This window comes from Tupaia chinensis, unplaced genomic scaffold (genome assembly GCF_000334495.1).
Source record: "Tupaia chinensis unplaced genomic scaffold, TupChi_1.0 Scaffold000291_1, whole genome shotgun sequence".
Lineage (NCBI taxonomy): Eukaryota > Metazoa > Chordata > Mammalia > Scandentia > Tupaiidae > Tupaia > Tupaia belangeri.
In genome coordinates this window covers 2,973,727-2,986,138 of record NW_006159776.1, presented here as the reverse complement: position 1 = coordinate 2,986,138, position 12,412 = coordinate 2,973,727, and the positions used below count along the sequence as shown (strand labels likewise).

The 12,412-nt window shown below is 38.0% G+C and overlaps 1 protein-coding gene across 1 annotated transcript in view; it reads right to left on the bottom strand.

Moving 5' to 3' along the window:
• Positions 1-375: 375 nt before the first annotated feature.
• Positions 376-12,412, bottom strand: part of RAD23B (RAD23 nucleotide excision repair protein B) — a gene marked incomplete in the record, with an annotated part of 33,198 nt that continues 21,161 nt past the window's right edge. The window contains 4 exon segments of the mRNA XM_027772683.1: positions 376-2,099; positions 8,426-8,596; positions 10,083-10,210; positions 12,377-12,412. Of these exon segments, the coding sequence (XP_027628484.1) occupies positions 1,986-2,099; positions 8,426-8,596; positions 10,083-10,210; positions 12,377-12,412 (449 nt within the window).

The following is a 12,412-nucleotide window of genomic DNA, read 5'->3' as shown; positions in this document are numbered from 1 at the left end:
CCATTTCTTCTATAGTGTTTCAGCTGATTCTCTGAGAAACAGATACACATGGTACTGTAAAGAATGCTGAGAACTTGGCCCAAGCTGTCTTTTGCTAATTATTAATCCCCAAGGACAAAAGCTCCAGCCAACAACTTCTGCTGTCACTTTTCAGAGAAAAACAGCTGCTGCTGGTTTTTCTTTCCCCCCTATTCCCAGTTTTCACTATACTGAGCAATAAGGCAGCAGATAAATGACAGTATTTCATTATCTGACCAGAAACGCCGGCCACTTTCCAACTCATTTCTCTGCCTTGAATGATGAACGTATTTTGGAATTCTCATTTTGTTCTCCTGAGATTATGCACGATCTGTTACAAAACATATAGGCAATACAGAGTTCAAAAGGCTCGTCACGTTTATGGAATAAACACATGAAAATTAAACATGATAACATTGAGATGGAAAATCATGGTTTCATTTATTTTCATAAGAGATAGGCTACGAGTGCATGACGTAAAAGCTTAAAAGTCATCACCAAACTGTGCTGAGGATATTGTAAGAGATTATGCAGGGAGAAACCTGTGCAAATCCATCTTCTTACTTGTATTGGATGGTTAAAAAAATATTATTTTAGTCTCGTTTATATTCAAGAAAACAGATTTGAAAAACTGAACAAGCAGACATCTGCCCCTCTTTATATGATGAAGTAACAATGCCAATGAAGGAAATTAAAAAAAAAATGAAATGCAAAAAGAAGCTAAATAAAAGCCAACACTGCTAATTAAGATTTTTCTTTTAATATGCCATATCTTGACTGCATATTTCCCAAAGTACTTTTCCAGCCGTATCTCCCAACCCCTCCAAAAGATTTCGCCAGTCTTTCCAATGTAATAAAAGATACTGGATTATAGTTCTACTTTCTCTTTTGAAGCATTAGTACCAATGACTTTAATGGTAATACATTCTTATCTAATAAAGAAAAACATTTACAAATATCAGAAACCCAGTTTCAAAACATCTGCATTATTTTTTAACTGCATCAGCATCTTAGGTTTTTTTAAAAGGCAGCAGTTTGACTCATGACTTGCTGAAAACACACTTCTGCTTAGGAAAGGGGAGGAGAGGGAGAGGGAAGGCTGCATTTCTCCATTGGCCCCCAAAGTGCTAATTTCACAAAGGGATACATCAAAAGCAAACATGCAATGGTTGTTTTTAAAACTTTTACTGCAATATAACAATGAAGTAAACAGTAATTAGACACCTACCAATTTTCCCCAAAACAAAAAAATGTAAACAGGAAAATAACTCTGCCTGTACTTGTACAGCTTCTCAAATCATGTTAGAAGGGTCTCACATTCAATGATCAAGAAATTTTAAAAGAGCAGAAATTATTTTCATTTTTAAGAAAAAGTTCCCTTTCTCCCCTCCCCTACCCCAAGTATTTAACATGAAAGAATGGGCTTTCTTACACATTAATTTCATACTTCTGTGAGGCAGCAATAACCATCAATAATTTGGCATTTCTTTTTACAGTTGCTCCAAAACTATTCTCAATTTCACAAAGCCATTATCCAGTGTTGCCATGAAACAGAGACTTTAAATTCTAGGTAGCAAAGATTTTTTTTTTGTTGTTTTTTTTCTGAAACCAATGTTAAGTCAAAGAAATATAAAGCAGGGCATTACACTAAATTTCTGGATCTAGTACACTAAGAAGAGTGAAACCTAAGAAAAGTTACCTACTGTTTTACAGAAGAAATAAAGATCTGCAAAAGCTGATTTTTGGTTGTATAGTATTTTACACTGTGTGGATCTGCGGCATCTGCTACTTGAAGCAGACATGCACTGTATTTATCCCTGCCCTATATCCTAGCCCCCCTCCCCCCCAACAATCTACTACCTTATACCAAGTATTGTGGATATGAGCCCAAGTCATCCCAGACAATCCAGTGAACAAAGTTAGTGTAATGCACTGGTGTGAAGTGTGAGATACAAAAAAAGTCCCTTTCAATCTTCATCAAAGTTCTGCTGTAGAAGAAAATTGGCAGCCAAATTCTCATTCTTCTCACAAGCAAAATATGCTTGTATCACAAGTCCTTCAGGGAATCCTAATGCCTTTAACTGGAAGAAAAGAAAAAAATATATGTAAGTTCGACCCACCAGTTATGACACATTTGATTTTATTTGTTAAGGATTCCAACACAACACTATGGACAGATCATTACTCAAAAACATCCTACAATGGGACCAGCAGATAGCGTAATGGTTACATTGCTGGACTCCCACGAGGTCGACAGCAGTTCCAGTCCTGGACCTGGTGGCTTATGTGCGCGCATGCTTGCCCTAAATCCTGAGAGGAGAATGGAGAAAGGATGGTGGAGTGGCCATCCCCCCAAGGGTCTGATTTCTCACTGTCTCTCTTTGTTTCTTTCTTTCCTTTTTTTTTTTTTTTTAAAAATTAGTTTTGATTTAACTTTATTTATTATTAGTATTATATTTCAGTTTGATCAGAGAGAGACAGAGAAAAAGAGAAAGGGAAAGTGAGAAAGAGACCTACCAGGTCCGAGACTTGAACTGCAATTGACCATGTGGGAGTCCAGTGCCCTTAACCACCACCACGCCACCTGCCGGCCCCTCTGTTTCTTCAGCGAGTACACACACTCTATAGCAAAATTCCCTCTCTTTAAAAAAAAAGACACTACAACACAAAAAAATTCTTGAGAATTTTGTATGCATTCATCCCTAGCTGAATATGATTCACTATCCAACTCTAAGGGCAGGATGGAACCTAGAACCTTTCCTTTACAGCTCAAAAAAATCTCTGCTTCTCGTCAAAGCTACTAGGCTAAAAGATATGTGAGCACTGTCAATCATGAACAGCAGTAATTATGTGCTAGCTGTTGTTGTTTAAATAGAAATGACCCTGCAAAGTTTTGTAAACCAAATGGCTTTGAGTGTATGCCTAAAGGGAAGGATGAAAGCACCAGAATAAGCACTGAGCTACTTCACCTAATTATCTGTAAACACATTAAGTTTTACTTGTTAAAGTAACTTATGTCTTTCAAACATGGGATCAAACACCACTCTTAATCTCACCTTATTCAACACTTCATACTAGAAAAACAGGTGATAATTAGTAACATTTTATGATGCATTTTGAAATCAAGACATACAATGTGCTATTTTTATCTGTATAACATTTATAACATTATAAATGGTGGTATCAGCAACTTAATTTCCTTTTCCTAGTCTATTGAATTTCTTATGATGCCACACTACTTTTGAAAGTCTTTGAACCTCACTCATTAGATACTGTTATTTGACAGCCAAATTTTATTTACAAATATCCTGTCCTCAGGAACCAGCAGTTAGTGTAATGGCTATGTCGCTGGACTCCCACGTAGTCGACCGCAGTTCGCGTCCTGGACCCGGTGGCTTAAAACTCACGCTGGGCGCGTGTGCGTGCGTGCCCAAGATCCCAAGAGGAGAATGGATTGCGGTGTGACCATCCCCCCTGGGGGGTGATTTCTCGCTTTCTGTCTCTATGTCTCTCTCTGTCTGGCAAGTGCACGCGCCCAATAGTGAAAATCTCTCAAAAAAAAAAAAAAAAAAAATCCTATCCTCAATTGTCCCAATCACCTTCTGTTAGACTACATATAGAAATGTCTTCTACAAATTGGGCAAAAATCTCAATTCAGCCTAAGTAACTACTCATCTGTGAAAGGTAAATTAAGAAACACAAAAATAAGTTTGTGATCTAGGTCTTAAGCAGACTGGTTGAAGTAAAAGATAGGGCACAATCCAACTATCAACTTCTACAAGACATATACTTCAGATTCAAAGACATAATATGCTGAATATAAAAGGACACAAAAAGATATATGCTATTCGAACAGTAACCAAGAGAGCTGGAATGGCTGTACTGTATCAGACAAAATAATGCTTAAAGTCAAAACTGTTAATAGAGACAAAGAACACTCACTATGATAAAAAAAAAAACTTAAAAAGGTTAGGAAAACACAATCACGAACATAAACAGAGCCATTAAAATATGTGAGACAAAAACTGACAAAACTAAAGGAGAAAAATGATTGATTGATTCAGCAGTAACTGTGGGAAGACTTAATACTTCCACTTTCAATAACACTTCTGCAGAAGACCAAGGAAACCAAAGAAGTGGACAATGCCAACTACACCTAACAGGCCTTTACAGAACACTTAGCAAGAGCAGATTAACTATGCCTCTCAAGTATATATGAACGTTCTTCTGAAAGATCCTGTGACTCCATAAAATAGGTCTCAGTAAGTTTAATTATACATAGTATGTTCTGACCACCATATAATTAATTTAGATACTGATAGAAAAGAATATGGAAAGTCATAAATATGTGGAAATTAACACAATCCTAAATAATTTTAATGGTTCAAAAACTCATAAGGGAAATTAGAAAATCTTCTGAGAGGTCAGCAGGTGGCATGATATTTGGGGTGCTGGACTTCCACATAGCTGACCATGGTTCGAGTCTTGGACCAGGAAGTTTGCTTTCTTGCTTTCCCTCTCTCTCTGTCTGGTCAAATTAAAAAATAATAGTAACAAGTAAAATGAAATAATTCTTGGGATCAGAAGGTGGTGTAATGTAATGGACATGTCGCTGGACTCTCATGTAGTCGACTGTGGTTCGAGTCTCAGACCCGGTGGTTTAAACTCACACTGAGCACCATGGCATGTGTGACCGAGAGAATAGAGGAGAAGGGACTGCGGTGTGACCACACCCCCTGGGGAGTGATTTCTCGCTTTCTGTCTCTCTCTTTCTGGCGAACACATGAGCCCTATAGCAAAAACCTCTCAAACAAAACAAAACAAAACAACAAAACAAAAACAAAAAAATCTCAACCAGTTACAGAAGGGATCTTCCTCAATCTGATAAATGGCATCTGCAAGAAAACCTACAGCTAACATCATAGTTAATGGTAATGACTGATTTTTCCCTCTAAGATCAAGAACAAAAGGCCAGCTCCATAGCCCAGTGGTTATAGGAACTGGATCCCACATGCCCAAGTCAAAATAGACAAAACCTACATGTAAGAGCCATAAATTCTTAGAAAGGAAGAAGAAAAGGAAGAAGTGCTAAACCATGTGATCTTGGATCAGGCAATGTTATTCCTGAATAAGAGACCAAAAGCACAGAGAGAAAAATACCCCCAATACAGAAATCAGAAACTGATAACCCAGACTTGAAAGAAAAATAGTCACTATACAACAATTGGGGTGTTATTTACTCATTGTGTTATTTAAAGAGAAAAAAAAAATCAGCACAGTATATAAAAATCTTTTAGGAAATATTTAATCATAAACAATTATGAATACTCCTGTATATCACAAATAAGGATATATTGTTGTCCAGATGACTTCCTAAGTAAAGACAAAATGCACTTTATCTTGGTTTCCATCTCAAAACACTTTGTCATGACCATGCCAAGTACTCTGATTCCTGGTTTACAAATGTTAAAAATGAGGGAGAAAAGTCATAAAAACCAGGTTATTGCAATGCCACTGACCTACACAGGTTGATGTGGTAAGGGTGGAAAAAGAATCAGGCAAGTTAGGTTCTGATGTTTACTGTATATAATTCTTACGTAATTCTCCTGCTTGTTTATTTTATATTAGATGGATTCAAAACTAATCATGGTTTCACATTTTTGAAATTTGCCATTTGATATTGGATAGATTCTTAAATAAATGTGGTTATGTTATATTATACATCATTTTAATGTGCAGTTCTTACTTTTTTTCTTAATGACTTCTTACTTATTTTTATGTATTTTAAGAGTAGGGAAATGAAGTTAAGACAAAAAGCAAATCTGAGCGATTTCTTTTTTAATTACTGTTTTAAAAAGAATATTTTCATTTTATTATTAAAATATTTTTATATGCTATCAGGCATGTGCACACACTAGAGATAGAGAGAGAGAGACAGAAAAAGAGAGAAAGCAAGCAACCAGATCTGGGACTCGAACTCAGTCAGTCATGCGAGAGTACAGTGCCTCAACCACCATACCACCAGCTGGCCCCTAAGCAATTTTCTTATTTGAGATAAAAATGATAGTAAGTAAAGCAGACACAACTTTCGACATCAACAACTCATTGGCTCAGGAACTGCTAATGAGTATACAGTGCAGCGGTGGACTATGAAGTTCTGTAAAGGAGACAAGAGCCTTCAAGGTGAGCATAGTGGCTGGCCATCAGAAGCAGACAATAACCAATTGAAACCAATTATCCAAACTGATCCTCTGACAGCTAGCTAACGTATAGTTGCGGAAAACTCAATGTCCACCATTCTATGTTGTTCAGCATTTGAAGCAAACTGGAAAGGTGAAAAAGCTGGGAAAGTGGGTGCCCCAGAAGCTGACTGAAAATTAAAAAAAAAAAAGGTCTTTTTCAAGTGTCATCTTCTCTTATTCTATGAAACAACAAAGGACCATTTCTCAACTGGCTGGTAATGTGTGATGAAAAGTGGATTTTATACAACTGGCAATAGCCAGATCAGTGACTGGACTGAGAAGCTGCAAAGCACTTCCCAAAGCCAAACTTGCACCATAAAAGGTCATGGTCACGGTCACTACTTGGTGGGTCTGATCCACTACATCTTGCTGAATTCCAGCAAAACCATTACATCTAAGAAGTATACCCAGCAAACTGATGAGATGCACCCAAAACTCAAAGCCTGCAGCTGGCATTAGTCAACAGAAAGGGCCCAATTCTTCTCTAAGACAATGCTTAACAACACATTGCACAACCAATGCTTCAAAAGTTGAACAAGTTGGGTTGCAAAGTTTCCCTTCTTCACCATATTCACCTGACCTCTTGCCAACTGACTACTTCTCTTCAAGCATCTTAACAAGTTTTTGCAGGGGAAACACTTCCACAACCAGCAGAACGCAAAAGATGCTTTCCAAGAGTTTGTTGAATCCCAAAGCATGTGTTTTATTTTTTACAACTTTAAAAAAAGTTTATTTCATGAGAGAGTGAGACAGACACAAAACACTCAACAAGGTCCTATTGTTGCAATCCACCCCTTAGCTTTGGTTAGCCCAGATCATGCTCATGTGAGTGCCCAGCATACACACAGAAGTCTCTACATGCAAACCCAAGACCTTCCCATTTGGGTTGGTCTCACAGAACACTGCATTTTACTGCTGTGGCCCTGACCAGCAACCTAACACTATTTCTGATTTGGTAAAGACAAGGTGAAATCTACTTTAAAAACCTATTGCAACATAGTTGCTATTTCCAAAAGGAAAATAATGAAAAACATGAAAAGATGAAGTAATGTATTTTTATGCTATAGCAATAAACAAACTTATTCCTCATTGGCTAAAATGTGTTGACTGTAACGATTCCTATTTTGAGTAATAAAGATGTATTTGGGACCAGCGGTGGTATAATAGTAATGTTGCTGAACTCCCACATAGTCAACTATGGTTTGAGTCCTGGACCCGGTGGATTAAAACTCATGCTGGCCTTGTATGCATGTGTCCAAAATCCGGAGAGGAGAATGGAAGAGAAGGGACTGTGGCGTGGCCATACCACCTTCTCACCTTCTCTTTCTCTAGGGAGCTCATGTGCCCTATAGCAAAAGTCTCTCTTAAAAAAAATAAATAAATAAAAAGATGTATTTGAGGGACAAGCAGGTAGCATGATAATTAAGGCACTGGATTCACACGTGGCTGACTGTGGTTCATGCCCCTAGTCCTAGAGGCTTGAAAATCACACCAGGGACATGTGTATGTGCGCCCAAAACCCCAAGAGGAGAATGGAGGAGAAGGGAATATAGAGTAGCCATCCATCCCAGCCAGTGATTTCTCACTTTCCCTCTCTCTGTCTTTAGGTGAGCACATGTACCCTACAGCAAAAACCTTAAAAAAAATTATATATACATATAACTTCTGTATATGTACACAAATATGCATACACACATAAACACACACATAAAACCTAGTCATGATTTAAAATTCATGGTCCAAAACAGCAATTGCTTTTGCACCAACCTAGTAGTTTAGTAAAACAGGGCAGGCAAAATTGAAACTATGAATAAAAAAGGGAACAACATGAGTGTATAGTTTTAAGATATCTTCTTGAATTTTAAAACATCAGTAACACTTTTAGTCAGTTAATGTACTTCTGCCTGTTTCATACAAGACTGGTACTTTATGACTGGTCTCCTGGTTTCACAGGACAAGATGGGGAGGAGGGCAAATTAGAGACTACATGTACGGCAATCCCTAGGGCAATGCTCTACGTGGCTCTGTACAGAACCCACTCCAGTCAATGAAAATTCTCTGTCCTCTTTAGCCAATAGTGACCCACGAGCTCCTTGACTACTGAGAGTATCTGAAACGTGGTTAATGTAACTAAGAAAGTGAATTTTTTGGATTTACTCACTTACCCTTTCTATAGCTTCTTTTTCCTGAGGTGTTACTTGAATGTAATTCATGTGACCACTTCCAGCTTCTGCAATTCCTCCACTGCCACTGCCACCTCCTCCTCCTTGACCCCCAGCTTCTTGAACTGGTTCGTTTAACATCTGAATAAAATGCTCCTGGTGTTGGCTGATTTGCTGTAGTGATTTAAAGAACAGAGGAAATAAATATGCCTTTATCAATCTTCTAAAAACTCAAAATTCTTAACACAAATAAAAGAAAAGGCTATGATACTACAACTGCTCTATATTTCAGAGTGATCTGGATCAGTCAGTCTTTGAAAGGATGTGCTTTCTTGTACATTATTAAACTCAGTACTTTTTAGCAAGCTGAACACTAAAGAGAATCCAAATTCTTTTCAAAAATGTCTCTACCCCCATATAAAATAATCAACATTAGAAAATAAACGTGGGAGGCCAGACGGTGGTGCAGTGGTAAAACACATGCTCTGTGAGGCAATCCCACATGGCAGGGTTCCCAGTTAAAGTCTAGGACTGCGCACATGCTTGACCATGACCTGAGGCTGAAAGCTGGGGGTGGACTGTAGTGCCAGGCGTGTGCAGATGTGAGTTCACTCTCACTCATGGAAGAAATAAATTTAAAGAACAAAACAAAAGGGACCAGCAGTTAGTGTAATGGCTATGTCGCTGGACTCCCACGTAGTCGACCATGGTTCACGTCCCGGACCTGGTGGCTTAAAACCCACGCCAGGAGTGTGTGCGTACGTGCCCAAGATCCCGAGAGGAGAATGGAGGAGAAGGGATTGCGGCGTGGCCATCCCCTCTGGGGCGTGATTTCTAACTTTCTATCTCTCTGTCTCTCTCTGGCTGGCGAGTGCACGCACCCTATAGTAAAAACCTTTTTAAAAAACAAAACAAAAAAACCAATGTTGACTGTATGAAGAGAGAACTTTTTCTTATTTTTTAAACTTCCACACTAGCAGTACAATGCTGTTTCAAAACCCAAATACTGGGAACCAGCAGTTAGCGTAATGGCTATGTCGCTGGATTCCCACATAGTCGACCGTGGTTCGCGTCCCAGACCCGGTGGCTCAAAACTCATGCCAGGCGCGTGTGCGTACGTGCCCAAGATCCCAAGAGGAGAATGGAGGAGAAGGGATTGCGGCATGACCATCCCCCCTGGGGGGTGATTTCTTGCTTTCTGTCTCTATGTCTCTCTCTGTCTGGAGAGCGCACGCGCCCTATAGCAAAAAAAAAAAAAAAACAAAAACAAATACTTAGTAATCTGAATATTAAATAAGCTCACAGCTATGTTTTCTAAAGGTACCAATCATGAGCTTACAAAGTGATTTAAAAAGTTAAGCAATTTATTAAATAGCTTCTTAGATTTTTTTAATGTTAATGTGCACTGGGAATTTCCAAGAAGGAAATATGAAATGCTCCCTAAATTTATTATGTGACTAATTTAAATTAATTCAATTTCTACTCCCAACTCTTTTCTCAGTATACCTATCTAGTGCATAATAATCTGAGTATAACTTAGAACAATGGTTTAATCATTCTCAAACAGAGTTCACAGAGGGGGGGAAAATGCTCATGGACTTTTCCAAAATGTGATACACTTTTAATCCCACTTTCAAAATTAAAACCGAGTAATAGTTACCTGTAATAACTGAGGATTCTCTCGGCCTATCTGTTGTAACAATGCTGGAAGCAGGGAAGGATTTTGTTGAATAATTTGTCGCATCTGCTGAAACTGAGGCTGATTTCGTAAAAATTCAAGGGGGTGTCCTACAATACACATCAACATTTTAAAATAAGAACAGTAAATACATATGCAGAAAGTTGGATAAATCAAACATTTAGATAGCAAACACTAGCAAGTACTTAATAAAAGTAACTGCTTTATAATGCAGCCAAAAACTCTCACAGAACATAATTTGAGCTTAAATTTCTGAGAAGTGATAAACCAAAGAAGTGATAAAAAGCTATATAACACTTAAATTCAGTTTTACAGGGACCAGCAGTTGGTATAATGGCTATGTCGTTGGATTCCCATATAGTTGACTGTGGTTCCGAGTACTGGACCTGGTGGCTTTCTGTCTCTCTGTCTCTGTCTTTCTGGCGAGCACAAGCACCCTATAGCAAAAAAAAAGAAAAACAAAACAAAACAAAATCAAAACCCAACAACAAAAACAATAACAAAAAACCTCTTCAGGAAAAAAAAGAATTCAAGTTTACAGAGTAGGAAGAGTTTTAATAGAAACTTACTTACAATTAGAAAGAAAACTATTATTAGAAAGACTTAGTTATTACCATTACGTTTGTTCTTTTTTTTAAAAAAATAATTATTTTATTTAACTGCATTTATTTTATTTTAATTTGACCAGACAGGAACAGAGAAAGAGAAATAGAGAGATGGAAAGTGAGAAAGCAAGCTGCCAGGTCCAGGACTCAAATTGCAGTCAGTCATGTAGGAATCCAGAGCCCTTAACCACCACACCACCTGCTGGCCCCATTACCATTAAATTTCAAATACACGTGATCTATAAGAACTTGACCTAAGAACTTGTAAACTGCAAGACAATCTAGTACTAATACTCTTAGAACTTTTTAGTCTAGGATCCCTTTATGATAACGATAACACCAAATATGGCATAAATATGGAATCTGTGACTTCTGAGTATGCTGGTCTGGTTACGCTTTATGAAAGTAAATTATGGTTTTTTTTTGAGGTTACTAATGAGTAATGAGAGTTTTTAATTGTATGCTGCCATTTACTAAATTATTCAGGAAGGCAATCATTCAAAATAACATGAATATAATATATATTTATTAGTCTATGCATAACACAAGCTTCACAGATAAAGAAAATGAGTCTTAGAGACTAAGTTATCTAACAATTGCTGAATGGGACAGTGCCCCAAACCTGAACCAGAGCTGTGGTTTCCTCTTTTGACCACCATGCTGAATCTCAACAACAAGAAGCCTGTGCTCTGGAAGACTGTACACAAAGCACTAAAGGACTTCTGTCAACCAGAGCTATCTACCATAACTAGAGCTAGGAAATGGATGGAAGAATGGCCTCTTCCAAATTAACAGCTTACCTTATTTTATCAAAATACACAAGAAAGAATATAGAGAAACCAGGACCAGCAGTTAGCGTAATGGCTATGTCGACCGTGGTTCGTGTCCCGGACCCGGTGGCTTAAAACTCACGCTGGGCATGTGTGCATGCATGCTCAAGATCCCGAGAGGAGAATGGAAGAGAAGGGATTGCAGTATGGCCATCCCCCTGGGGGATGATTTCTCGCTTTCTGTCTCTCTGCCTCTCTCTGTCTGGCGAGCACACGCGCCCTATAGCAAAAACCCCTTTAAAAAAAAAAAGAAAAAAAAGAATATAGAGAAACCATTACGTAATCTCTGGGTCTACCAAGCTATAGGTTTTGCTGCATAGTCAGAACAAGGACAATGGCAATGCGGCTACTGACCAGTAAGGAGATGAATTCAAACTCTGCTCACCTCTCCCTCTAGATACAAGATTTTAAATCTGTCAAGGTTTCATTTCTTTGGATGCATAATAACTACTGAGATCTAGATGGCTTTGACATTACATGTATTTTATAACACTTAATGGGAAAACATGGCAAGCAAATCATTCTCTAAGTCTTTAGAAAATAACACTATATACAAACCAGGAATAATCTCTCCCTTAGAATAAACTAAATGGAATATGATCTTGGCAACTATAGCACTGATGTTTAGTGTAAGCAAGGGTATCTTTTCATCCACCTGGTAGGATTTCTTTTGGGCGACTTTCTAATGTTAGTGTATATAGAACTTATTTTAAGGGTGATTCAAATGCTTTGGGGATGAACCTCACTTCTGAATTATTTCACATTACTTTACACTAAAAATCCAGGACCTTTCCTTCCCATCCCCAAAGCTCCACATTACCTCCTGAACTCGTTGTGGTAGTCGTTGCTGTTGTGG